The sequence below is a fragment of the Berghia stephanieae genome, chromosome 3 (genome assembly GCF_034508935.2).
Source record: "Berghia stephanieae isolate SIO BIC M18660-M18661 chromosome 3, UCSD_Bste_1.3, whole genome shotgun sequence".
NCBI classification, from domain to species: Eukaryota; Metazoa; Mollusca; class Gastropoda; order Nudibranchia; family Aeolidiidae; genus Berghia; species Berghia stephanieae.
The window spans coordinates 106,932,812-106,959,798 of NC_088362.1; the positions used below are offsets into that span (position 1 = coordinate 106,932,812).

At 36.1% G+C, this 26,987-nt stretch overlaps 1 protein-coding gene across 1 annotated transcript in view; it reads left to right on the plus strand.

The window, feature by feature from the left end:
* Positions 1-20,044, plus strand: part of LOC144969103 (lissencephaly-1 homolog B-like) — a 44,266-nt gene extending 24,222 nt beyond the window's left edge. The window contains exons 3-12 of the mRNA XM_078908161.1: positions 10,801-10,879; positions 11,597-11,671; positions 13,035-13,241; positions 14,371-14,467; positions 15,660-15,834; positions 16,628-16,724; positions 17,013-17,144; positions 17,510-17,611; positions 18,672-18,828; positions 19,478-20,044. Of these exons, the coding sequence (XP_078764287.1) occupies positions 10,801-10,879; positions 11,597-11,671; positions 13,035-13,241; positions 14,371-14,467; positions 15,660-15,834; positions 16,628-16,724; positions 17,013-17,144; positions 17,510-17,611; positions 18,672-18,828; positions 19,478-19,551 (1,195 nt within the window). The 3' untranslated portion in view covers positions 19,552-20,044. The remainder of the gene's footprint in view (positions 1-10,800; positions 10,880-11,596; positions 11,672-13,034; positions 13,242-14,370; positions 14,468-15,659; positions 15,835-16,627; positions 16,725-17,012; positions 17,145-17,509; positions 17,612-18,671; positions 18,829-19,477) is intronic.
* The last annotated feature ends 6,943 nt before the right edge of the window (positions 20,045-26,987 follow it).

Consider the following 26,987-nt stretch of genomic DNA (forward strand, 5'->3'; position numbering starts at 1 on the left):
ATTTGACCCCTATTTTTTATAGGAATACAGAAGAAAGGGGATGTTATCATTTTATAATTAACTCATTCAATCCTAGAGATTTTTGCTACTCTTCAAAATTAGAAGAAAATAAAAAAAAATTGTATTAAAAATGAGCATGTGCATTGATAGATGGTTTTATTCAACTATCATTATTAACCTGTAAAAACTAAAAACATTAGCTTTGATACTACGCTTATAATTTGTCTCAGAAAAATGTAATAAATAGGCATGGGGTAAAAGTTAGTAACCCGGGTAAACTACGGATATAGTCGGTGTTAGGGTTGAGTGAGTTAACCTTGCTATAATATTGAATAAGAGAAAGCAAAGCGTGATCACCGAAGTAAAGCATTATGGGTATTATAATATTTTGACCTCGTGATCAATGGGGTGCAGTCGTTAATTTTTACTTTCGTCCTGTTTTGTTTGATCTGTCCTGTGTTTGAAGCCCCCCTTATGAATTTATTGTTGGAGGCTTTCTATTCTTAAGGTTCAGGCAGTGCGAATTTTAAAATATTATTTTTTAATAATGATCTCCCCCCCCCCACCCCTGTCATTGAGAAAGTCACTTAAGTCGGTAACATAGTAATAAAGATTAAAAGTTCGATATTTTTCTATGCATCCCAAGAACTTTCTTTTAGATATCCAATATTTATTTGAGTTGGATCGACCTGGTTCTCATTTTATGTTTTATCAGTTGCCCGATGAAAGATACACAACGCAAATTAAACGACGTTTCGGCCTTTGGCCTTCTTCGGGTAAACAAGAAAATGAAATACGTTATATTGCATTTGCATTATGTTTAAAACAGATAAAAGTCTGTGTGTGTGTGTGTTTACTATAAAAGATAATTGAGCTTTTATATAGCGCAATATCCACGAAATGTGCTCAAAGCGCTTTACAAGGCGTTCCTGGTCAACAGCAACATTTAACTTGTAGGACGGGACATGAGGCCTGGTAGGCGATATTACAATTTTTCGGACAAAGACAACGCTGTTAACGGCCAGGTACTCATTTTACACCTGAGTACGGTGAGAGAATGTGAGTAAAGAGCCTTTTCCAAGGACTCAACTATGCGCCGAGCGCGAGGCTTGAACCCAGGACTTTCCGAACCTATGCTCTAGTATTTTACTCTACATTTTATAGATTCATTTAGGCCCCTCTAGATTTTGTTATGTCAGATAAAAATTATTGGTGTCTCGTTTTTCATTCTTTCTTCCTTTCTTGTATCTGTTTTTATGTCTCTCCCCCCCCCCCCCCCCTGTATTTTCTTTCTTCCTACCTACCTACCTGCCTGCCTACCCACCTACCTACCCACCCTTCATCCTTTCTTCCTACCTTCACCCGCTTTTAAAACGAGAATGACTCTATTCCATCGTCTGCTTTATAACCAATACAGCTAAGTTTATTCCTGCCTTTCACATTTTACTTTTATTATTATTCCTCGGGGCCCAAGGCCATTCATTCATAACTGCCGTGTCATTCAATTCATTATTGTGAATAGTAAAATGGAATAGTATTTTGAATAAGGTCCGAATTTTGCGATGAATCTTTGTTGTGAAAGATCCAGTTTTGTTGTAAATTTGAATGCCTGTAAATTGATTCTTTGTCAAGTATTATGCTTCCTGGTGTAGGTTGGGTCCTCTATGATTCTGTTGATTCACTTCTTCTTACTTTTATTATTATTATTATTATTATTATTATTATTATTATTATTATTATTATTATTATTATTATTATTATTATTATTATTATTATTATTATTATTATTAATCATTAAAAAAACTTTTTTTTGGTGTGTTTTTGTTGTTGTTGTTGTTGTTGTTGTTGTTGTTGTTGTTGTTGTTGTTATTTCCCCCCCCCCCCCTTCTTTTTGCCCCTATTTTGGACAATATGGCTGATCAACATGACCTGTTGACAGCAGGCATGATTTGTCCGATGATATGGATTATTTATATTCCTTCAATGGAATGTGGAGGCCACGGTTTCTGTCGGTGCACTGCAGCAGAAGGGAGTAAACTTAATTTTAAAATACAATTATAATCCATTTTGATGCGGAAATGCTTTTAGTCAGTCTTTCCAGATTATTTTTTACTCCTTAACAAAGCCCGCCCGTCCATTGCCGCCCTCCCGTTAGATTTCTGCTTTGTTAAGAATCCTTGCTTTCATCTTAGATTCATGAACTCTTTTTTTTTCTTTTTTCCCTTCTGCTGCACCTACTCCCCTTCTCCCCTTTTCTCTCCCTCCCTCATTACACTTATACCCCCCCCCCCCTTCTCCCACTATTCCTTCCCCCTCTCTCATACTCCCCCTCATCCCTTCTTCTTTGTCTTTTTTCCACAAGGAAGGACTGGTAACTTTCGTTCAATTTGTCCACGCCCAGGTAGACCTCAGGTAGCCTGCATTAAAATCAAATTCAAGGCAAACCCGCCATATTCCCTTTGACTAAACTACGATACATTGATGATAAAACACCTTTGTCTAATTGTTACTAGAATTTATTATTTTAAATATTCAAATATCAATGGATTAGACTGACCTTGAACTTAAAAATTAATTCATGAAGTGAAGTTGAGACCTCAGTTCAGTAATCGGGGATAAGCAAACTTAATCGAAAGATACTCCCTTATATATGTTGTCCAACACAACACTCATTACCACACTCGACTCTGGTGTGAATGAGTACCTGGCTATTGGCGGTGACGATTGATGCAAGTGTTAATCCAATAGGACATCTAACAGGTAACTCGTTTTGTATGAAATGGAATAACGTTCCGCGCTGGTAAATAAATGAAACCTTGTGATGCGCGCGCATTGAACATGGTAAACCCATGAAAATGCGCTGTGTAAATGTTCACATAATTTATTTTACACACTCTTCTCTATCTAACCTTATTCTCCTGAATCACTTTCTCTTTCTTGGGCCTGGAGAAATGAAAAGAAAAAAGAAAAAAAGAAGGAAGAGCAATACATGTATGCCTCAAGCTCCAAGTGTTTAAAGTCAGTCGAACCCGATGCAGACTAAACTGTTTGATCAAAATCAAATTTTCAACAATGAAAAAGAAAATAGATTAGATAACAGGGTGGTAACACGAAATGTTCTCTTGTAATTATGTCATGTTTTTGTTTGTTTGTTTGTTTGTTTTTTTTTTATTTGGAAGTTGGGAGAGATTCCATCTAATCGGCTGATTGATCGTATATCACGGATTACGTCATACAGATCGATATGGTCTATCCAGCATCGATAAATCAGCCCTCTTCACCCAGCCCCCCCCCTTCTCTCTCTCTCTCTCTCTCTCTCTCCCTCTCTCTCTCTCCTTCTCTCTCACTTTTACTCTTTCTCTTTCCTCATTCATTCAGTCACTCACCTCTCTCTCTCTCTCTCTCTCTCTCTCTCTCTCTTCTCCCCCTCCCTCCCTCTCCCTATCCACCCCCTCCCCTCCCCGTGCTTGCTCCCTTACCAGAAGGCTACACCAATAATACCGTCGGGTATTGTATTTTTGTATCATTAATCGATCCCGTACTCGACTGCGGGGAGCATTGAGCAGCCACTCACTTTAAACCTTCCCCAGCTTTCACCTCGCCCTACCAATTTACATTCCACTTGATTTTTTTTTTTTTTTTTTACTAGCAAAAATATGAAGATGGAAAGGCATGGGAATGTTACAATAGAAACAGTGACCCTTTCGGCCTGAAACCCTTCGTCAGCTTAAGTTTTATTTGAATAAAGAAACGAGTAGGAAAATAACAACAACGCAACTTGAGCCCCCCTACATTCCCCGTCACCCCTAAGGATAAAAACAAGTGAACATGGGGTTTAGTTTATTATAGGAAACGTTTGTTCTCTGGGTTGGATGCGACTATCGTAATAACGCCAGAACTATATAAGATGTGACGTCGTTACCTAACAATATATATATATATATATATATATATATATATATATATATATATATAGGTGTGTGTATGTATGTATGTTAGTGTGTGTGTATGAGAGAGAGAGAGAGAGAGAGAGAGAGAGAGAGAGAGAGAGAGAGAGAGAGAGAGAGAAGGGGGGGGGGGGGTGTGTATATTTTCTCCAAATACAAAAACAACGATAAACACAAAGCGTGTCGAGTTCAAAGACGGATCAAAAAGATCTTTAGAAAAACAAAATATTTTATTGAGCTTAAATTGAATGTAGAGCAGAGTCTGAGCAGAGATTACCATCATTATCTGATTAGCGGTCGGTCGACCCTCCCTCATTCCCTACTCTGACAAAACTCATTTTTACACCGTGGATAGAAAACTTTTACTTTACACGTCGATGTATTTATGATATGGGCCTTGACCAAAGTCTCAATATTAGGCACTTCTTTTGGAACTCCGTGGTTTAAGACTTGTTCGACTGGGAGGGGATGGGGAGGGGTAATATCGATCCGTCGAGATGTTAAGGAAAATTCGTCTGGCCAAAGTAAATAAATTAAATGTATTTTGTCGCTAAAAAGCATCGCATTGATTTGATGTCAATAAATGTGATTTACAACATGGTGTCAGTTGTTGCTTTTCAAAGAGCGCTATTTTGACCTATTTACAGTTTGGATCCTGATTCTGGATTGAAAACACAAGGTCGGTAACACTACTACTCTCCCCCCCCCCCAATATCTCCCCCTCTCTCTCTCTCTCTCTCTCCCCCCCCCTCTCTCTCTCCATGTTTTTACCACCTGGACCATCAGGCGTTGTACATCCTCCGTGTCTGCTGCTCTCCCGTCCGTCGTCACTCCTCCGCCATTCTTTCTTTAGATATTTATTTATGTATTTATTTATTTATTTGGTACACTTTTTGTCACCGAGACTTTCCACCTACATTATTTTGTTGTATCGATTTTCTCTTTGTATTACTCAATGGAGGAGAGAAACGGTTTTTTTGTTGTTTTTTTTTGTGTTTATTTTTTTGGGGGGGGGGGGGGGGGGGGGGGATCTTGAGTTTGTGAGTTTTTGGTTCCCGGTTTGATTGAGACTGCTATTGATGGCGATGCAAAGTCGAGTCCTGGGAAAATGCTCTTTTATCTCATTTTCTTATCTTGCTCAAATGTAAAACGAGTACCCGGCCGGTATACAGCGTTGTCTTTTTCTTTTAAGAAAATGTAGCTGCGCCTGACAAGCAATGCTCATATTTTTTATGATTGCAACGCTGTTTACAACGTCTTAAAGTGGTTTTTTTTCCCCTTAACTTTAATGGGGTTGGCTTGTTTTTGAATCTGTGTTTTTGTTTTGTTTTGTTTGTTTTTTAAACAAATTTTCAGTTGTTTTTTTCTGCTTGATTCTGAAATGTTACTTTAATGACTAGTATGTGACTTGTTTGAGACCAATGCCACTAACCTTCCTTTTCATAATTGTTTTCATCTCGTACAGTGATTAGACGTATACGAATCAGACACGTTGATTATGTCTGTCTGAGCCCAAGAATAGACTGAGACTTGGATGTTGTTGATGGCAGCGTCGGCTTTATTCTTTGTTTCATTATATAATTAACAAATTAATTTCCTTTAATTTGATACAAAAGCGACCGTGATCGCGTGTGGGTGACTATGGGATCTGGGGACAGATGGGTAAGGTATGGATTATTCATGAGGTTAGATGTGTCCCATTGTGTGCGTTGGTTGTTGTCCATTAGGGTAATAACCATTACGTTAGTAGTTGTGAATGGGCGTTCTAATTACGTAGTATTATTATATATAATACTATCGGTCAATGACAAAACACGTTCTTTTCTTCATTTTGGTCAGATTTAAAAAAAAAATGTCAGATATAGATCAATTAAGAAATGTTTCCATCTTGTCAAAAGCCCGATATATCTTTGAATTGTCTTATTTATGACAGTTGACAAGTTGAGTACGATCTTCATTTATAGATAGATATACTGAGCAATCGTTTCCTGACTATTACTATGGGGAAAGGTCGTCTTGTCATTCGTTGTATGTCGTGGCATGCTGTATAGGGTGGCTATTGAATTGAATCAGCTTGGTGGTACTACGTGATCCATCTCTTGGACGGGGTAAATGGCAAGCGCTTGTAGAACTCACCTTCTAGTATCCCTCTCTCCTCCCCCCCCCCCTCTCTCTCTCTCTCTCTCTCTCTCTCTCTTTCTTTCTCTCTCTCTCTCCCCCACCCTCTCTCTCTCCCTCCCTCTCTCTCCCTCTCTCTCTCCCTCTCCCTCTCTCTCCCTCTCTCTCCCCCCCTCTCTCTCTCTCTCTCTCTCTCTCTCTCTCTCTCTCTCTCTGTGCATGCCTTGATTGGAGGTAGTTTAAATAGAGATTACTGTATTATTTGATAAGTTTAAGAATACACATTATTGCTAGTTTTTGTTTTGCTTTTATTAATTGATAAATGAATGAGACGACCAACGTACTACCAATCAAATGGGCATCGAATCTGGAAAGAAATCAACACACCAATGTCAATTATTGTACACAAAAGGTAGATACAATATTCATCAAATGGGTAAATAATAGAAACACGGAAACTATTGAAAATACAATTGCAGATGTATAAGTCAGTGAATGGAAAAATATACAGTTTATGAATAGATATTACAAAAAATTAAATCTATCAATAAGTTGAGAAATGATTTAATGAATGGATAACCATAAATAAATGAACAGAAAAATGGATAAAGAAATGCTTGGACTAAGAAAGAAACAGATGTTCCTGAAAGTTTTGCTTGTCAGCATTGAACCAGTGCTATCAGTAAATCATATATTCATGTTATATGTTGTTTTTGTTGTGGTTGTTGTGGTGGTGCCCCCCCCCCCTCCCCCTGGTTCTTTCATTTCCAATTCCATGTCTCCTGTGTAAAGATAGTTTTATAATAATATTATATGATTGTATCAAGCAGCACCGCGGGTTGCCTTGACCCCGCGTGTTGAACGCGTCAATAGAGTTGTTGTAGGCCTTTGCTGGTATAGATATGTCAGCCCATAACTTTGTGTGTCCGCCTCGCCATGGCTATTTTTTTGTGGTTTAATGGTCTGTGTCCAATTGGGGAATGATGGCCCCTGTGAGATTTGGTGATATAAAAGGCTTCTCTAGGCTTTTTTAAACGCGTTTCTGGATTTAGTTATTGGGCGTTAATTTGACGGCCTGAGAGGTGGAGTAGTGGTACGGTCTTTGGTCGCGGAAGGATATTTGGTAATAAGGCAATCAGGGTCTTCAGAATTGGTCACCTTTGAAGGGGTTTTCTCTTGCTTTCTCTCTATCTTTTTTTCTTTCTCTATTCCTTCCTTCTTTCCTTTCTATCTTCCTTCCTTCTTTCCTTCTTTTCCCACCACTTCCTTCATTCATCCCCTCCCTCCTTCTAGTGATGCTTGGAGTTTAGTTCATATATTTATCTTCCCCCTCTCCATCTCCTCATCCTTTTCGTCCTCTTCCTCCAATTCTGCTTTAGTACCTTTAAAAACTTTAGGTCTCGATTCCGCTTTGGTTTTCACATTGGAAATAAGATGTGCCGTCAACTTACAGTCTAAATTAGTCCTATGGTTGGGATGGATGTTTTAAGAGTGTTTGTTACAGTAGGCAGGGATGTAAATCTTTCAGAATTATTAGGATTTCCTATTTTTCAGACATTTTCTAGATTCCCCAAACTATTTAAATATTTCTTAATACCTCACTACCAACAACTCTTGTGATAAGAGATACTGCTGTACATATAGAGAATTTGTAGTGAATATCCATTTTCAATGTACTGAAACACTTAATTTACACTACTGTTGTGTCAGTTATGATTATACGTGTATTTAACCATTCAACTTATTTCCACGACAGCTTCCGAATTTTAATTCGGAAGTACTAAGGATTGATAGCGTTCGAATTTCCGAATTTTCCTAATTTTAATTCGGAACTAGATTCACATCTGTTGTGTAAACAAGGAGGGTTATTTTTAGTTTACCGGAAGCAAAACATGGGCTGCAGAATCGAAAGTAGAAGATGGTGGATACATATCGAGTATTCATGACTGAGTTCTGAGTTGTTGTTACACTTTCTTCCTAAGGCTCAATTGGAATGTATTTCTGTTTCTGTAATTCCTGTGTGTTGCAATTCATTCCAGTCATAATGAGTCTGAAGATACATTTCCCTTAGCCTTGGTCTTTATGAGAAATTTCTATGGGGTCTCATTTCTGGTTGAGACTGCTACGAACTTTTGACTGTGGTGGGGGGAAAATCAAATTTGTTTGTTCTCATTGAAAGCTACACCAATAAAGTAAAGTAAAGGGCTTTTAACACGATTCTAAACCTAATGTAGTATTTTAATTGTAATGTACTTCTTATTGTCTTTGTTATTAGCAGAAGGGTTTGGGGCCTGAGAGAATGATAAATATCGGGAGGTGACCATCTTTCCAATCTCAAAATTGGCCTTAGTAATGATATGGCTGTTGAAATTTGAGTACGAGTTTTTATTATTGTCAGATTCATTTAGTTATTGGGGGTAATATTTTGACCTGAATTAATTTTGATATAAAAGTTTAGGTGTTGGATTACGTGCAGTGAAAATAAGTTAAGAATTCCAAAATTCTGATTTTTTTTCAGTATCCCAAACTAATTTAACCCTGTTTAATCCATAAAGATAAGAATAATACTAAATGGGCCCTGATTTAAGCATGAACAACACCAAATAATGGTATTTCCTCCTGACAAAAAGGAGACATAAATCATTAAAATCCATCCATAAACAAAATAATTTAGATTTTATTCTGAGACTTATCACTCAAAAGTCCTAAACATGTTGTCACAATCACAAGGCCATTTATCACCTCATTCCTGGAGTGTCACTTGGAGTTTAGACTATTGAAATGAGCTCACAGAATTTCAGAATTTTTTTCAACTTTGCATTTACATCCCTGAGTAGGGAGGTATCTATACACCGTGTTAAGATTTTTCATTTATAAAGCGGATTCTTTTTGAACGTAGCCTTCCCGAATAGCCCGTCGCAACTTCTTTTTGGTTTTAAAAAAAAAAAACAAAACAACTGAACTTTTGTATTCAGCAGAGTTGCGACCACCGGTTGCGACGATCCCACAACAAAGGCGCGTTTCTTACGAGATCAACCTATCTCTCTAATTGTCATCCATTTCTTGATGGATCAATTTTCAATTTCGGCGATTTCGAAAACATACGTAGTATGAAGCAGTGCAGTGACTTACTTCAGTGTACTCGTGTGACCCACCACCTTACGTACAGCATGCGATAGACTCACAATGCATACGTACAACGCACTTAATACAACTTACACACAATGTAATGTCTACAGACGGCATTTGTATATTTGACCTACCTTTCTTGTTTACAGGGATTTCGAATTATTTATTTAAACTTACAAATTTAATATCATTCTACGAAAGAAATTTAAAAAAGAAAAAGAAAAAAAGCAATGCTTGTAAAATTATAATCGTCCTCAATGCATTGTTCAAAATATAAAAGGTCATAATAAAATACATTAAAGCACATTTGTATACAACATTTGGAGTCCTCCAACATAGGCTTGACTGAAAATTAAAAAAAGAAGCTGATTTATTTTTTATATTAGATTTGGTATCAAACAAACATCAGCATTCAGTCTGAATCATAGAGACACTAAACAGTAGTTTATTTCCTCCTAGGTCTCAACTCAGAAAGGAGCCACCGTCCGGCCTCTCTTCATTCTTCACTAGAAATTAACATATTCATTTTTTTGTTGCCATCAATATTCATTGATGAATACATGAATTTCTATCTAAATTTCATTCTCATTTTCTTCTGCTTCTATTCTGCCATTTCCTATTTGTTCATTAAGAAGGAGAAGGTATAAGGAAAATGAGAGATGAATAATGGAGCATGTGTGTATTTGTTGCTTTGCATTTATTTTTAGTCTTTTGTTTACTGTTAGAAAATTGACATTTAAGTGTAATTCTGACTTGACATCGGGGTTAAGTTGCCCAATGATATGAGACGCTTCTCCACTGCTCTATTCGTACTTAAATTACTAGCAGGCTGGAATTTACATGCCGCATTGAGCGTGTTTTAAAAATAAAATATTTATTCTTTAGATTTGTTTTGTCTTTCCTCCTCTTAAAAAATTGACTATTGCAATGGATCATAAAATACCTCATTTGTATTTGATCTTCATCGAGCCCACACGCACACACACACACACACGCACACGCACACACACAAACACACTAATCACCTTATTGTCATTAAAATAATAATATTGATCCTCATGCAAGTATATTATTACCACCAGCCTTACGTATTTGTCATTGTTGTAATTTTGTAATAACAATGCCTTGAAATGTGACACTCATTACTGTGCAACGTGTTGTAAGCAAGCATCATTACATATCAGTCATGATTGGGTGCGCGCACCAGTTTGTGTTGTGGAGACATATGGTTTTACTAGTTTCTTTCAGTCAATATAATATACTAAGCTATCTGAAGCCACGAACCGTAAAAGCTGTAGAACGAAAATGAATACACAACAGAAGAATGAGGAACGTTTTTGGGGCTCACACTATTCCTCAGGCAATAATGAAAAGTATGTAAAGCTATAATATTTATTAATAACACTTCAAGACTGGAAAGAGGACAATGTACAAAAGGAAAGGGGAGGGGGATACCTCTCCCCCCCCCCCCCCCCCCAAAAAAAAACAATTAAAAAAACAAACAAACAAACAAATCCCAAAAATAACAAAACAAACAAACAAACACACACACAACAACAAAATAAACTCTTTGGCTTATCAATGGTATTTCTTCTCTCATCCCCAGAAACAAAGCCATAGCAGACTACCTCATGGTCAATGGCTTCCAAGGGGCTCTGGAACACTTTCAGAAAGAGGCTGGAATGGTGAGTTATTTGGCTCTTCCCCCCCCCCCCCCTCCTTTCCACCGATTAGACTAAAAATATAAGTAAATGATTTTTAAATTTTGAAAAAAATATAAAGCATCTTTTTTGTTTGTTTATGCTTCGCGTTCACACATCTCTTGTTTTGTTTTGTTTTTTTTCTTTTCTTATATATGGTCTTCACGTTTCTTTTTTTCTCTGAGAGAGAGAGAGAGAGAGAGAGAGAGAGAGAGATAAATAGATAGAGAGAGAGAGAGAGAGAGAGAGAGAGAGAGAGAGAGAGAGAGAGAGAGATAAATAGATAGAGAGATAGAGGAGAGAGAGAGAGAGAGAGAGAGAGAGAGAGAGAGAGAGAGAGAGAGAGAGAGAGATAGATAGAGAGAGATAGAGAGAGAGATAGAGAGAGAGAGAGAGAGAGAGAGAGAGAGATAAATAGAGAGAGAGAGAGAGAGAGATAAATAGATAGAGAGATAGAGAGAGAGAGAGAGAGAGAGAGAGAGAGAGAGAGAGAGAGATAAATAGATAGAGATAGAGAGAGAGAGAGAGAGAGAGAGAGAGATAAATAGATAGAGAGAGAGAGAGAGAGAGAGAGAGAGAGAGAGAGAGAGAGAGAGAGGATGGTGTTTTTTTAGGGGGGGGGGGGGGTTGTTTTTTGCTGGTTTTTTCTATATCAAGTAAGTGGTAAATATCTTGTTTTGACGTGCTTTTTCTCTTCAACAGTCAGACGAAATTGAAAAGAAATTTAACGGACTCCTCGAGAAACGATGGACATCAGTCATCAGATTACAGAAAAAGGTTAGTTTTTGAAGGCAGTTTACTTTATACAAACTGCATTCTGGCTGTGGTTCTTTATTTCATGCTTATGGTGGCAGTCATGTTTATTTATTTATATTTATATGATATTTGGTGTAGATTCATAATTGTATAAAACGTTTTCATTGTCTGGGTGTAAATATATTCTTTTATAAGTGTTAACGCTATTAGTTTGGCTTTTTTTTTTAAATTGAAAAGGAAGGACTTTTCAAAAAGATTTCTTATTTTAAAAAAACCAACAAATTGTAGTTTATTTTGTTTTGTTTTTGTTTTTGTTGTTGTTGTTTTATTTTATTTTTTTATTTTTATTCTCTGTCAAATGAAAGGATGGTAAAGATTAAAAAACAAAACAAAACAAAACAAAACAAGCCTTTTAGTTTTAGGGTGTTTTCACGTTTTTGTAACCTCTTACCACAAAAAAGACATTCACTCCTTGTCATTTATAGAATAATCGAATTTGATTTAGCTCTCATCATTTTCTCTTGGTTAGATGTACCAAAAAAAACAACAGAGGCTTGCACGGAAAGAATAGCAGGAATAGGTTTTCAAAGTAATGAAAAAATGTTGACAACACACAAAGAACACATACACACCCATCCACACACATCGGATATTTTGTGTACACTTTTTTGACTATCTATCTAGCTAATCCTGCCATTCTTTTGGTGCCATGCTCTCAGTTTTTGGATTATATTTCATCATTTAACCCATAGGACTGGGTGGGGTTCCTACCTCCATAGTGGGCAGGGAGGTACTTGCAGTGTCTTCTGTCCCCTCTTATCTGTTTTCCAATTGCTTTCTGTCTTTGTCTTGGAATGAGATTGCTTGGTTTTGTCCTGACCTTGGTCGGAGTCCTTGGCTGAGAAGGAAACAGTCGAATGTATAGTTATAGTTTTGGGAGATGATATTTTTTTCCTTGTAAATCATCTCTCTGTTATGCATTGTATTATGTTTAGTTTACATATTATATTATATGATTGGTAAACATTTTGATTGTATTCCTCTTAGTTGGGATCTGTGCTTGTGTCTGGATGAGACTTTTAGGTGATCTCAAACTAAGTACTTTGACGGTGTGCCCTTGGAATCTACACCTATTTCCCATTTAAACCAATTCCCCTTTGTCTTACCTTTTCTTTTGTGCTTTAATTGTAATTCTAGAACTTTTTACTATCCCATTTTCTTCCTTTTTACTGGCGCTGATATGACCTTAATGTGTTGCAAGCGCCGTAAAACCCTTAAAAACAAAAGCAAACAACAACCCATAGGAACATACATAAAAACTAAATTTAAGTTTTTGTTGTGTTGGACCAATGATTTCTAACCGGTGTCTTTTTTCCTACAAAAGGTGATGGAGTTGGAAGCAAAACTAACAGAAGCCGAGGAGGAAGTAAACAGTGGTGCACCACCCAGGGACAGACGCTCTCCAGGAGAATGGATCCCCCGTCCCCCAGAACGTTACAGCCTGAGTGGTCATCGCAGTCCCATCACACGTGTCGTGTTTCACCCTGTGTTCAGTGTCATGGTGTCTTGTAGTGAGGATGCAACCATTAAGGTAAAAAAAAAAAAAATTTTTATTTGGAGCTTTTATATAGTGCAATATCCACTAAACATGCTCAAAGTGCTTTACAAGGGGTCCCTGGCCAATAGCAACGTTTAACATAAAGGACGGGACATGACGCCTGTTAGGCGACATTACAATTTTTTTTGGACAGAGTCAACACTGTTAACGGCCAGGTACTCATTTTACATCTGAGTACGGTGAGAGAATGTGAGTAAAGAGCCTTCACCAAGGACTCAACTGTGCACCGAGCAGGCTCGAATCCAGGACCTTTGCGATGTCATACCACGAGACCACATAGCCGCACAACAGAATGGTAATAGAATAGAAAAATATGTTCACAATCAGTCCAGGTTTGCAATATTTATTTTTTTTCAAAATCTGATGAAAAATTTAAAGAAATTTTTCTTTAAAAAATTGTAATGAGATGTCAGTAGTAAATATGTCTCACAATATACAGTCAGTCATGTGGCTGTTATTGATACTGATTCACCAAGCAGGACTATTTTATGATTCAGCTTATATTTTTAACCAATTTTAAAGAGGGAAAAAACAAAATTAAAATCACTCCATTGAGGGTGTATTTGGGACTAAGTGAGATCACTGGCCATATTTTTAAGATTTAAGATGAAATCTTTTTTACTCAAATAAAGTCAAGAAAGCGGGTGGTTGGATGGGAGCATCACCCTTGAATCATATACCTATGATGTTCGCATGGGTGTACGATCCGATAGTGATGTCGTTTCTTCTTCTCTTTACTAGCCTATCCTGCTTCTTTGGTTTGTGATTGTATTTTTGACAAGGGATATTTTTTTTTCTGTAAATCTTCTGCCTGTTTGTTCTTGGTTATTTATAATTTAGCTTATGATATCTTTAGGTTATGATTTTGATTTACATTTGTACTATTTTTGTTAGATTGCTTGTTTTTTTTGTTTCAGCGGTCTCTCATATAACCTCAATTGTGTTGGAAGAGACCTAAAGCAACAAACAAACAAACAAAAGTCAAGAAACACAAAAATCACTTAACCTGAAACAGAAAATTCCCAATGCATATTAAAAAAACCCCCCAAAAACCCAGTCATTGTACACATTCCTTACTATCTCTACATTCTTCTTTTGCTAGGTATGGGACTATGAAACAGGAGATTTTGAGAGAACTTTGAAGGGGCACACAGATTCTGTACAGGATGTGGCATTTGACTCCACTGGAAAAGTTCTCGGTACGTGTCTTCTCATGGCATCCTTTACTTTGTTAATCATACTTATGTCCCTGGGACTGGTACTAGACCATGCAAGGAGAGCAGTATAAGGACATATGATATTTAATCGATGGATTCTAATGGTTAACTTTATGAAAATTTAGCTATGTTATTCATGTACCAGACCACTTTGTTAACTCTCGTTTTCAAATGAATGGACAATAGAACAAATTCCCCCCCCCCCCCCCCCCCCCCACTCATGTTGAGTTTTTAACAATTTAAAAAAGAAAAAAAAAGAAGAGAAAATGAGCTCAAATAAATGTCATAATTACTTAGCGTTTTTCCATGTGGGTTTTGGTACTGATTTATAAGAACTTTGCATTTATTTCTCGGCATGAAAAATTATGATGAGACTTTTACTTTTAACCTTTTAAGGCACTATTGAAGACTTCTGTCAGAAGTTTTGGGTCTTTACCATATTTTTTCATTGATTTTTAAAAATGATTTAATGTGCATTGTTAGTCCAATAAAATGAAGGTAACAAGATTCTATGAGTTGATTTTGTAACCAAAGGTATATTACATAGTCATACATAAATCAACCTGACTTTGAATCAGGCATGAATCAAGCTGCTGATGTCTTTTTTCTATACTCCAGAATGACTCAAATTTACATCTATTTCTGATAAGAAAAATAGTATAAAAAGCACTTCTCAAGGGTTCATCTGCAAATGCCCAGACAGGGGTTCAACCTCGCGACCATCGTGCGGTTATGTGGTCTTGTGTATGACACTCGCTTTCGGATCGGAAGGTCCTGGATTCGAGCCTCGCTCGGCGCATAGTTGAGTCCTTGGAGAAGGCTCTTTACTCACATTCTCTCACCGTACTCATGTGTAAAATGAGAACCTGGCCGTTAACAGCGTTGTCTCTGTCCGAAAATATTATAATATCGCCTAACAGTGGATATTGCGCTATATAAAAAAAGCTCCAATAAAAAAGCTCAAAAAATCGTCTTCAGGGTATAGCAAAACAGTAGAACAACATCATTGCATCATACATACTATAAAAAAACGTTAGGACATAATAAACTTTGTAGGGGAAGTAACACCTTGCAATATATCAGTGAATTGAGATATTTAGTTTTAATTGACAAAGACTTAGAGTTAATTTAGCAAAGGATTATAAATCGAATTGTCTCTATCTTTCACCCACAGTTTCGTGTTCAGCCGACATGACAATCAAATTGTGGGACTTCTCAGGCTACGAGTGTATTAAGACGATGTATGGTCATGATCACAATGTGTCCAGTGTGACATTCATGCCATCTGGCGACTTTGTCGTCTCCTCCTCCAGAGACAAAACTATCAAGATGTGGGAAGTGGCTACTGGGTAAGACATTGAACCAGGATTAAGAATAGGGGACTTCATCAAAATTTTACATGTTTAAAGTTTGCTTACCACTTTTTTTTCTTGGGAGTGCTCGATATCATTTTTATCTTCAGTTATAGTTTAGTAATATCATCATCACCATCATCATCATCATCATCATCATCACTAACACTCTCATCATCATCACCACCTCCCATCATCATCATCATTATCATCATCATCACTACCACTCCCATCATCATCACCACCTCCCATCATCGTCATCATCATTCTTCTTCTTCTTCTTCTTCTTCTTCTTCTTCCTCTTCTTCCTCTTCTTCTTCTTCTTCTTCTTCTTCTTCTTCCTCTTCTTCCTCTTCTTCTTCTTCTTCTTCTTCTTCTTTCTTCTTCTTCTTCTTCTTCTTCTTCTTCTTCTTCTTCTTCTTCTTCTTTCTTCTTCTTTCTTCTTCTTCTCTCTTCTTCTTCTTCTTCTTCTTCTTCTTCTTCTTCTTCTTTCTTCTTCTTCTTCTTCTTCTCTTCTTTCTTCTTCTTTCTTCTTCTTCTTCTTTCTTCTTCTTTTCTTCTTCTTCTTCTTCTTCTTCTTCTTCTTCTTCTTCTTCTTCTTCTTCTTCTTCTTCTTCTTCTTCTTCTTCCTTCTTCTTCTTCTTCTTCTTCTTCTTCTTCTTCTTCTTCTTCTTCTTCTTTTCTCTCCTTCACCTTCACCTTCACCTTCATCATCATCATCATCATCATGGCCATCAATCTTGTCATCATTATCCCTTATGTATTTTCATTGTTGTATTTAATCCCCCAGCTACTGTGTCAAAACATACACAGGTCACAGAGAGTGGGTGCGGATGGTTCGAGTGTATCAGGATGGATCTCTTCTTGCCAGTTGTTCCAATGATCAGGTCAGGGTTATATCTATCAACTTTGTTCTTTGATTTGCTCATATGGGTTTTCATTCTTGAAGTATTATATATCACAAATGTTGATATAAGTGAAAATATTTACTTCAGCTGAAAAAAGAGGGGGAAAAACAGAAAGAAAGCTATTTTAAAAAATATTCAATTTCCCAATATGGATTTCTCTAATTTTACTTGAAAATTTGGTAGAAATTTGCAGAGCTAAGTTATCGTTCATTATTTACTGTTCTGTTTATATAATTGTAAATATGTATTATTAAAATTCTTTACCAGACTGTGAGAGTGTGGGTGACAGCCACCAAAGAATGCAAAGCAGAATTGAGAGAACATGAGCATGTGGTGGAATGTATAGCATGGGCCCCAGACTCAGCACAGCCATCCATCAATGAAGCAGCTGGAAATGAGGTAAGGGACGACAAGACAATCAACGAGGAGCAGAATCTCTGGTTCCTAGCTGTGCTTGGTGTTATTGTAATTGGCTAGTAATATTTAGTTAGTGGCAGACTTGACGGAGTGCTAAGCTGTCTGTCTCACTTTGTAATAAAGCCAAGCAATGTTTATTGTGGTCAGTGATTGAAAAGATGATGATTAACAAAACTCTCATCCATTTGTTTGAAGAAGTGTACGATTAAAATTTAAACCTTTGTTTTTTAACCCCATAGGGATCAGTTGGTTTCTTTGACCTGAGAAAAAAATAATTGTTTTTCGTTTAATTTTAAAATAATGCTAGGGAGCCATGTAACTTTAAATTGTTTGTTTTCCATCTCCAGAGCAAAGGATCAAAGAGATCTGGTCCTTTCTTACTGTCTGGCTCTCGTGACAAAACTATGAAGATGTGGGATGTCAGTGTGGGATATTGTCTTTTTACATTGGTAAGTAATTGATGGTGCCTAGTGGGTGCTGTGCTTGTGTTTGGATGAGACTTAGGTGATCTCAAACTAAGTACACTGATAGTATGCTCTTGGAATCTACTTATGTTCCTTATTTGATCCCGGCCCCTTTGTCTTACTTTCCCTTGTGTGCTTTTAATTGTCAATTAGAACCAGTAAGAAATTACAAATATTGATAAGCAAGTTTGTCTAAAATAGGCAACATGAGAAAATTAAGACTAATATGAAAGCAAATTCAGCAAGATGTGGCATCAGCAACCAGCGACATATAACAGATCAGGAATAAGGCATCTTTAGTTAAGCTTTGAAATAGAACTCATTGCCTCCTGCATTCTGATAACTTGATTCATTTTTTAACTTTTGACATTTTTTAGGGGTAAATTAGCATCTGAACATTGCGCCCTGAGATGAAAATATGAAATAACATAACAAAATGTGTGCTCTGTTCCAGTGTGAAATATGGAATAATGAATTCACACTATGTTTGTTTAATGGAAAGACGGCGATACCATCATTGGTGTCTATGGCTCAGAGGAACAGTGTCTCTTCTTATGAAATAAAAAAAAAAAGTTGATGTTTTATAGGGTCTGTAACAGGATGAATCACAATAATTGCAAAATCTCTGATCAAGGCATTGCCATACTTAACTGGGGTATAAGCTGCGAGGTATGTTGTTCAGAATGTTAGTAGAAAAAGGATAATTTACAAACAATACTTTATGCAATTGAACAATCATTTCATATGAGGTGCCAGGGAATAAATAAACTGAGCTATAGATAGAATGAAGTTGACGTCACTCGGGTCTTTGTTATTGTTTTTTGCCATCCACGTTTATGAATAATTTTCACTTAACTGTATTATCCAGACTATAAAAGTTTATTGTTATACAGTTTTGTGTGTCTGCCTGTTATACTTCCGGATGGCTATGGCGCATACTATCTATATAATGTTGCATAATTATCCTTCAATATACGTGGACAGTAATTTGAACAGCCTTTCAATATGCTTAGCTTATCTCTTTTTGCCTCTCATTTGTTTCCAGGCTGGCCATGATAACTGGGTACGAGGAGTCCTGTTCCACCAAGGTGGCAAATACATTTTATCTGCATCTGATGACAAGACACTCCGAGTCTGGGATATCCAGAATAAGCGCAACCACAAAACACTTCAAGCACATCCACACTTTGTCACTACCATTGGTGAGGGTTTTTTAAAAATGATTAGTTACCGCCTATATTAAAGATTATAATTTTAAAAACTCCAGTCACCATTATCATCGCTAACATTTAATAACTCCCTTATTTTATTTTTTTTTTACACTAAGAGGTTGTCATAGTATTATGCTTTTATCATATTAAATCTTCTTGTTATCTTAAAAATGGAAATCATGAAAAAAATAGAGATTCGCATTAGGTTTGAAATGACTAAATATCTTTTCAAAAATTGACTTAGAAATTATATAATGATTAAGTAGATTATTTTGTATTGCATTTGATCAGCAAAGGAAGTCATTGTTAAAAATGATTTATTGATTCTTGAATTACAATGAACTCTTGCAATGAATCAGACTGGACCAGGCTTTGTTGATCTAAGTAAGGTTTGCCTGAGAATGATAATTATATCATGAAAAGCTCTTGGAATGAATGGTAATCATGATTTTTTGTGTGAATTGTATCCTTCAATATACGTGGCCAGTAATTTGAACAGCCTTTCAATATGCTTAGCTATCTCTTTTTGCCTCTCACTGGTTTCCAGGATATTATTGAAGGATATTGCAGTGTATTGAAATCTAATGCGAGTTTTGTGTTGTTGTTTAACAACGGTATCTTGTCTTCCTTCTCTCTTCAGATATGCATCGGAATGCTCCCTACGTCATAACAGGAAGTGTCGACCAAACAGTCAAAGTATGGGAATGTCGCTAAGGCATCAGATCACGTCACATCAGCAACAATCAGCTAGTGTCAGCCCTGTTGTGGGGTTTGGGAAAGAGTAGAAAAGAATGACAGAAAAGACAATGTTTTGTCAAACCAATGTTATGGACTGACGGATAAGAAAAGACTGGAGGAGACAAAAGTGCAAGCACTCCAGCACCGGTTGGCCAGGAAGATGTTCTATTCTGCTCGCTGCATTTAGATTATTTATTGAAATGGGCTTGGATTAAACAAAAGAAATTTTTTTTTCTATGGTAACAATGTTTTTTTTTGTTTTTGTTTTTTTCTTCCTTTATTCCAAAATAAATCCAGAAAAAATTGAAATCTTTACCTCAGTGCTTTTATTTCAGCAGCTTTTTATGTTGCCAATTTGGAAGTGAGATTTTCTCCTTCCCTCAAGTGGTAAACATTCACCCCCAGTCGATTTTAAAGCCTGAAAGAAGAAAATTTTGTTAAATGAAAATATAGAAAAAAAAAGAAGAAATTATTACAAACCAACAGAGATGATTGAAATCCTTGAATTGCATCACATTCCTTGACAAGACCAACTGTTATTAAGATTTAACAACCTTAGATGTTATGATGATGATGATGATATGGAGTTGAATTTTGCCCCCCCCCTCTCCCCACCACCACCTCGTAATACTTACCAGTCATCTTCCTATACCAAAGTAGAAGGCAAGGTCATCTTTCACAGGGTGGGATATTGGAAGACAGATCTGTTAGAATCCAAGTTCAATACTCATTCTTGCAATATTTATTCCAAGTCACACGATGACAACAACTATGTTTTCATATTAATATATATATAAATATAAATATAAAAATATACCAATCGACGTCGAAATTCTGACAAGGTGGCTCGAAACCCGTGGAGTTTTAATTAAATTTTAGAAATACCATATGTGAATTATCGTGAAAATCAGATTTTTATTGATATCTGCCCAAAGGATGCCTTGCCTTTAAAAGATGGAAGGAAGAAGTAATGAAATGGTGCATGAAGTAATACACAAGTATTCTTTGTCATTGAATTATTTCTTTTCATCTTTGCTCCTTGAGACTTTGAAAACAAAAAATTATCTTTTTTTTTTAATGTACAGGGCTCGTGCTATGTTTAAAAACAAAGATATTTATGTTTTGGAATACTGTGCAATGATATTGTGAGAAGAGTCTTTGATTAACAACATCTTGATGGAAGTAAAATTTAATGATGAAAAATTGTTATTTTATAATCTTTTCATAGTCACTGAATTATTTTGAAAGACATTTTCCCCCAATTCGATTATCTATTTATTTTTTGGTAAGTAATTGATGACAAATATCTTGAATGGTATATATGAATATATTTCTTTTTGACTTTGTAAAAAATAAAAATGAATCAATATTTTTACTTATCCTTTTTTTATGTATATGTATTATACATGTTTATTTATATATGATATGCATCCACCAGAAAACAAGAGAAATATTAAACTAGATCCATTGTAACATGGAAATAAAGTAATGGCAGTCTGGCTTTATGAATTGCAGGCCAACCTTAAGCTAACTTAATTAACCAGCTGGTATTTTTTCCTTTTCTCTTCTCTTTTGTTTGTTAGTGCTTGGAGATGTAAAGAATGCTTGGGTGTCCACATTTGAGTGTGCGTGTGTGTGTATGTGTGGTTGTGTGTAATAATTCTCCTTTAAAAAAAACTAAAGGCAATGGACTCTGACATGTTTTTATCTTGTTGGCTTTGATTGAAAATGATGATGGTGATGATGACGAAGATGACTACAATGACAAAATAAAATGTTAAGGTATGTAATTTGATGTATATTAATGATAATAATGATTAAAAGATTTTGTGATATCGGTGTATTTTTTTTTCTTTCTCTCTCTCTCTCTTGACTGTTATTTCCTATTCCAGGCTATTTATGTCTCTACTGTTAAATAAAACTCAGCATCGCTCCTAACCGTAACTATTACAGTTTGTTTTAAAAAATTTTGAAAATTGTTATCTTAAAATTTACTCTCAACAAATAAATTCAATTGGGAGTTTAAAATGCATTAGAAGGTTAGAATTTCATTGTAATGTTCAATGGAAAATCAAGTTGGGTGCCACTCTCCACGCTTGGACGATGATCTATAAAATGTCCTCATAATGGGTTCATATCAACCCTTCAGCTCGACCACGGAAATTTTAGTTTTGTATGCAAGACTCCTTCAGACCTCAAATTACTGAAGATTCTTAATGCAGTTGAATCACACTCAACTTGAAAGTAGAGAATTGCCAAAAAATTTAATTGAAAATAAATTTCAAACATTTGGATGTCATTGCTTTGGTCTTGTGTAAGAGCACTTGTATTGCTGAGACAGTCCTGTCTACCACCGCCTCGCTTGATGTTGTCACGTGTCGCTGCCTTGTTCAAACTTTTTTCATGTTTATCAGTGATGGTCATGACAATGACAATGCTATTTCCACATACATCAGGTAGTAGAGACATTCGTGTTGAACTGGATCCATTTAATGTACATAGCGTGGTTTCATTGATTGCTAGTGATATGTGTGGCGTGAATGGTGATTATACATACAATTGGAATGCAAGATTCGAAAATATGTACCCTTCCCCCCCCCCACTGGAGTTATTTGTATTATTGTTTCTGGATGGGGATCCTGACCTCCCATAGCGGGCAGGGAGGTCCATACTGTGTCTTCTATCCCCTTATATCTGTTGTCCAACATGCTTTCTGTCTTTGTCTTGGAATGAGGTTACTTGGTTTTGTTCTGGCCCGGGTTGGAATCCTGGCTGGGAGGGAAACAGTCAAATGCATAGTTATTGTTTTGAGAAATGATATTTTTTTCCTTGTAAATCATCTCTCTGTTATGTATTATTATATTAATTTGTTATTTTTAGTGTATAATGTAAGCATTTGAGTGTATTCCTCTCTGTTGGATTTTGTGCTTGTGTCCAGACGAGACTTATAGGTGATCTCAAGTACATTGGTGGTATGCTCTTGGAATCTACATCTGATCCCTATTTGTTCCCAGTTCCCCTTTGTCTTACCTTTTCTTGGGTGCTTTAATTGTAATTCTAGAACTCTTTACTATCCATTTTCTTCCTTTTTACTGGCGCTGATATAACCTAAATGTGTTGCAAGCGCCGTAAAACCCTTAAAAACAAAAACAAACATGTATTATTGTTTCATTTTTTTTTCATATTCATCTGTCATCCAAGCTATGCAAATCTGGCGTAATTTGATTTTATCAATCTTACTCTTTGGAAGGCTTTGTTTACTTCATAAAAAAAAAATTAAAAGTAGGAAACAAACAAAACATAAAGAAGTAATTTAGACTTCAAAGTTATTAGAATGAATTTTGATGGACTTCTTGATTTTTAAAATTCCATTGCCAACCATGCGTAATTTCATCCTCATTTCCTCCGTCATCTTCCTGTTCCCGACCAGCATCTGTTGTCACACTTACACATCATCATTTAACAGTGAAAACTTGTCTTTCTTTCTCATCAATTTCACTAGACTGTGATTTAGCATTTTGGATTTATATCATTATATATTTGTTGTTTCTTTCTCTTCTCTTTATTGTTTTCATATCTAGTATTGACAGGATGTTGGTTTTATAACCAAATATTTTTCGCATGGAATGTTAAAACCTTTTTTATTTATTTTAGGTTATTTATTTAAACCAATTTTTAGGAAATGGGTACAGACATTGGTTCTACATTGTATATGTCGCATTGTTTAATTTACCTTATTTTTACCTCAACAACAAAACAACTGGTAATGCTCATTCATTATACCATCGCAATGTCTTAGGGCATTTCACAAATTGCTCTCTAGCTCCAGAGAATGTTTGTGATTGTAAATATGGCATACCTCCTGCAGAAATTAATGTTTATGTGATAGGGTGATAATCAAAATTTGCATTCTTGTTAATGATTGTTAAAAAAAAGATGTATTGACTTTATCTGACAATATACTATCAGAGGTCCGGTCCTTAGCCTTTGACTGATATCACATTTAGGTTGCAATGATGACTGGCAAGAGTCTCTTGTAGATTTCCAAAGAAAGCATGGGGTAGTTACATTGCCTGTCGTGTTATATTGAAAAGAAATTAATAATGAAAAGTAATGAGTCACTGTTTGAGTTCTCACAGTTTATTGTTATATTCTGGTGATGGAAAAGTCTAAACAAGTATCAGGTGCTGCATTTATTAATTGTCACCTTGGCTTTATCGTTGATATTACTATCAGCTTAAACTGTATTTTAGCGACATCCATTTTCTTGTCATTTCGTACATCACTTATTTCACATTTCATTATTTAGTGGTGTTATGTTCAATTTATTTCAATACTCTGTAAATAATTTTTGTTTGTTTTTATTTATTCTTTTTTTTTGTCATCCAATTTTTAACATCAACCTTTCCTCCAATCCGGTTGCCATTGGGTAGGATTGAGGTGTGGGTGTTCAAAGAAGACCACAGACTCATAGCCTTTTCACCAAGCCATACCTAGGACATTGACAAACTGCCACCAATTTGTCTTATGTTCATTTGTGTTTTTTATTTGATCCAAAATGTTCGCATCCATCACCACCACCACCACCACCACCACCACCACCACCACCACCACCACCACTACCACCACCACCATCACCATCACCACACCACCACCACCACACCACACCACCACCACCACCACTCACCACACACCACCACCACCACCACCACCACCACCACTACCACCACCACCATCACCACCACCACTACCACTACCACCACCACCACCACCACCACCATCTTTGTCATTCGTACTTTTCTCTTCACTCACACCCCATTCCAATCCATTCATTTTTAAAATTTAATTTTTTTGGCCGGATAATTTTTCTTCCCATCATGCTTGCAGTCCCAGTGTATTTTAGTAGATATAGAATGGACACAAAGTTACAATTTCAGTCTTAGGGTTAGAAAGGTCTCAGTGACAAACGGATGGGTTAACAATTAATTTTTCTTATCAATTTCTAAATATGGATTTTTCCATGTCTTAGTTTTGACTGATAAAACCAACAATGTTCAAAATCTCATTGCATTGTAGTTAGTGTGATAAACTATTATCAATGAACAATGAATGTCATTTTATCTCAACAAATGCTGAAACAATGTTTTAATGAGGAAATTTCATTTGATTGAAATGATTTTGGTCTCATTTCATCAATTCCAGAAAACTTGACAAACAGCTAGATTAGCTTTGCAGTTTTAGTTCTGAACCAGTTTGTAAGATAATTTAGACCAGAGTTCATTACCAAGCACCAGTCGTCGTTATGTTAATGGTGTTCAATCAAGCTGAGATCTATTTCTCAGTTTAAGCTTGTGAAAGTCTGTGATGAAGTAAACCTGGATTTATCATTAATTCGGTACATCTGCCTGAATTCAAACACGAAATTTCATTTCCTTTTCTTTCAATTTTATTTTTTCTTGGCTTATTCAACTCTGCTTATGATGTTATTTGATATGGATGTTGGCTGTGTGTGGATGTTGGCTGCTTTCAGCTTTCAGTAGTTGATTGGGTGAATGATTTGACATGTTATTTACAAATAAACCCTTTAGCCCAGAGGTCAATAGACTCCAAAGCCTGGGCCACGCTCCACCTTGTGTAGTGTAAGAATAAGTGTTATAGAAAGAATGAGATAACTGTGATCTGGGCTAGTGACGAGCTTCAACAATTAGGAGTTGGCATTGAAACTCAGTGGAAACGGGAAATGACTTACTGTATTATTTTACTGAGGATTAGAATGTTGTCTGTGGTGCTTTATCATGCACTCTTATTAGGGAAAATATTTGAAATATTTGTCATGTGCGCTGTTTTTTAATAAGATGCTGGATCGTGCAAATTATAGTACTGGCTTTAAGTTAAGATAAAATTGTTGTCATCGTTGTTATTGTTACCATTGGAAAATAGGATCTCATACTGTTGGAATTCTATGCCTTCTGTTTAAAAACAAAACAATACAACTTTTATATTTTTGTTGTGACTGCATCTAATTGAAGCCCATTTCACTAGTACATGCTGTCATCTCAATCTGTACAATATTCTGCACTATTGCAATCCTAACAATTGTTTGAACTGCAATTGAAAATACACACAACAACCCGAGTGTATTCTGTCTCACAATAACTTATTATTTGACCCTCATCTGACGAGGTTTTCATTTTACTCCCTCCTGACAGGGGCCTGAGTCGCCTCGCTTACACTACACTGTTGTCTATGCATAAATGGTGAGTTATTATGCCAAGTTGGAGTAAGATGAAATCCTACCTGTAGAGGGTTAACATCTTGTTCTTCTGAATGTTGATTGAGTCAGTACTAGAATGGCAAACTACAGCATTATTGAGAGTCGTGTAGTGTTAGGACACAATATATGATTGTTTGTGACTTTCTGATAATCGGCATGAGGATGACCTTGTTGATTGACTGTAAATTGGATTCCACAATTTGTGATAAAATAGTCATGCAGTAGCTCAGTATAAAGCCGTTTTGATAGATTAGATTCAACTCTTATAAAAGGACCCTCAATTAGTTACAAGGTCATGATCCGGAAGTGTTGCAAACATTGTTCAACAATAAAACTTTTAAACATGTAACAACTTCTTCCAATAGTTTGTGCGCATTCTCGGGTCACAAACCTTGGATATTCTTTAACCACTTTAATGCCGTACTTTGGAAAAGACCGTAGTTGAAAATTTGGCCAGAAAACTGGTCCTTCAAATATTGATCGATTTTAAATGCTCTCAAACCTGGGACTTCATGAAGTTGGGCTATAGAAAGGCAAGAGTTTCCTGGGCAAATTTTTAAATACGAATTTTTCCAGAGTGCAGCAGTTAACTGGTTAAAACCAAATATCCTTAAATCCCAATTCCAATGCTTGGCTATCATGATTGGCCAGGCTCAGGTTCAGGTTCTCTTGGAGTCAGAATGGGTCTCAGGTACTGCTAAACTAAAAGCAAACATTTGCTATCAATCCTATATGCAAGCATTGTACTTGCGTAACCCACAGCTCATATACTGAACCGAAGCAACTTGTTAGATTTTACTTTGATGATGTTGACTTTTGTTTGAAAAGAGAATGATGCCTGCTGGGATTGTGAGATTGTATCTGTGCTATAAATGAGCTGCTTATTTGGGTAATGCAAGTGTTTATCCTTCCTTCATTGCAACATTAATTAATGATGCTTCATGTCAGATTGTATATATTACTTTGTATCATATTGAAATGTTTACGTTTTTTAAACAATATCACTACATCAATAGTAATATTATTATTACTATTATCATTATTATAATTGTGCTGTAACTTCATGGACAATAAGACAAGAATGGTACAATGAGAGATGGGTTTTGTTTGTAGCCATATTGTGACCAGGGAAGTTCAT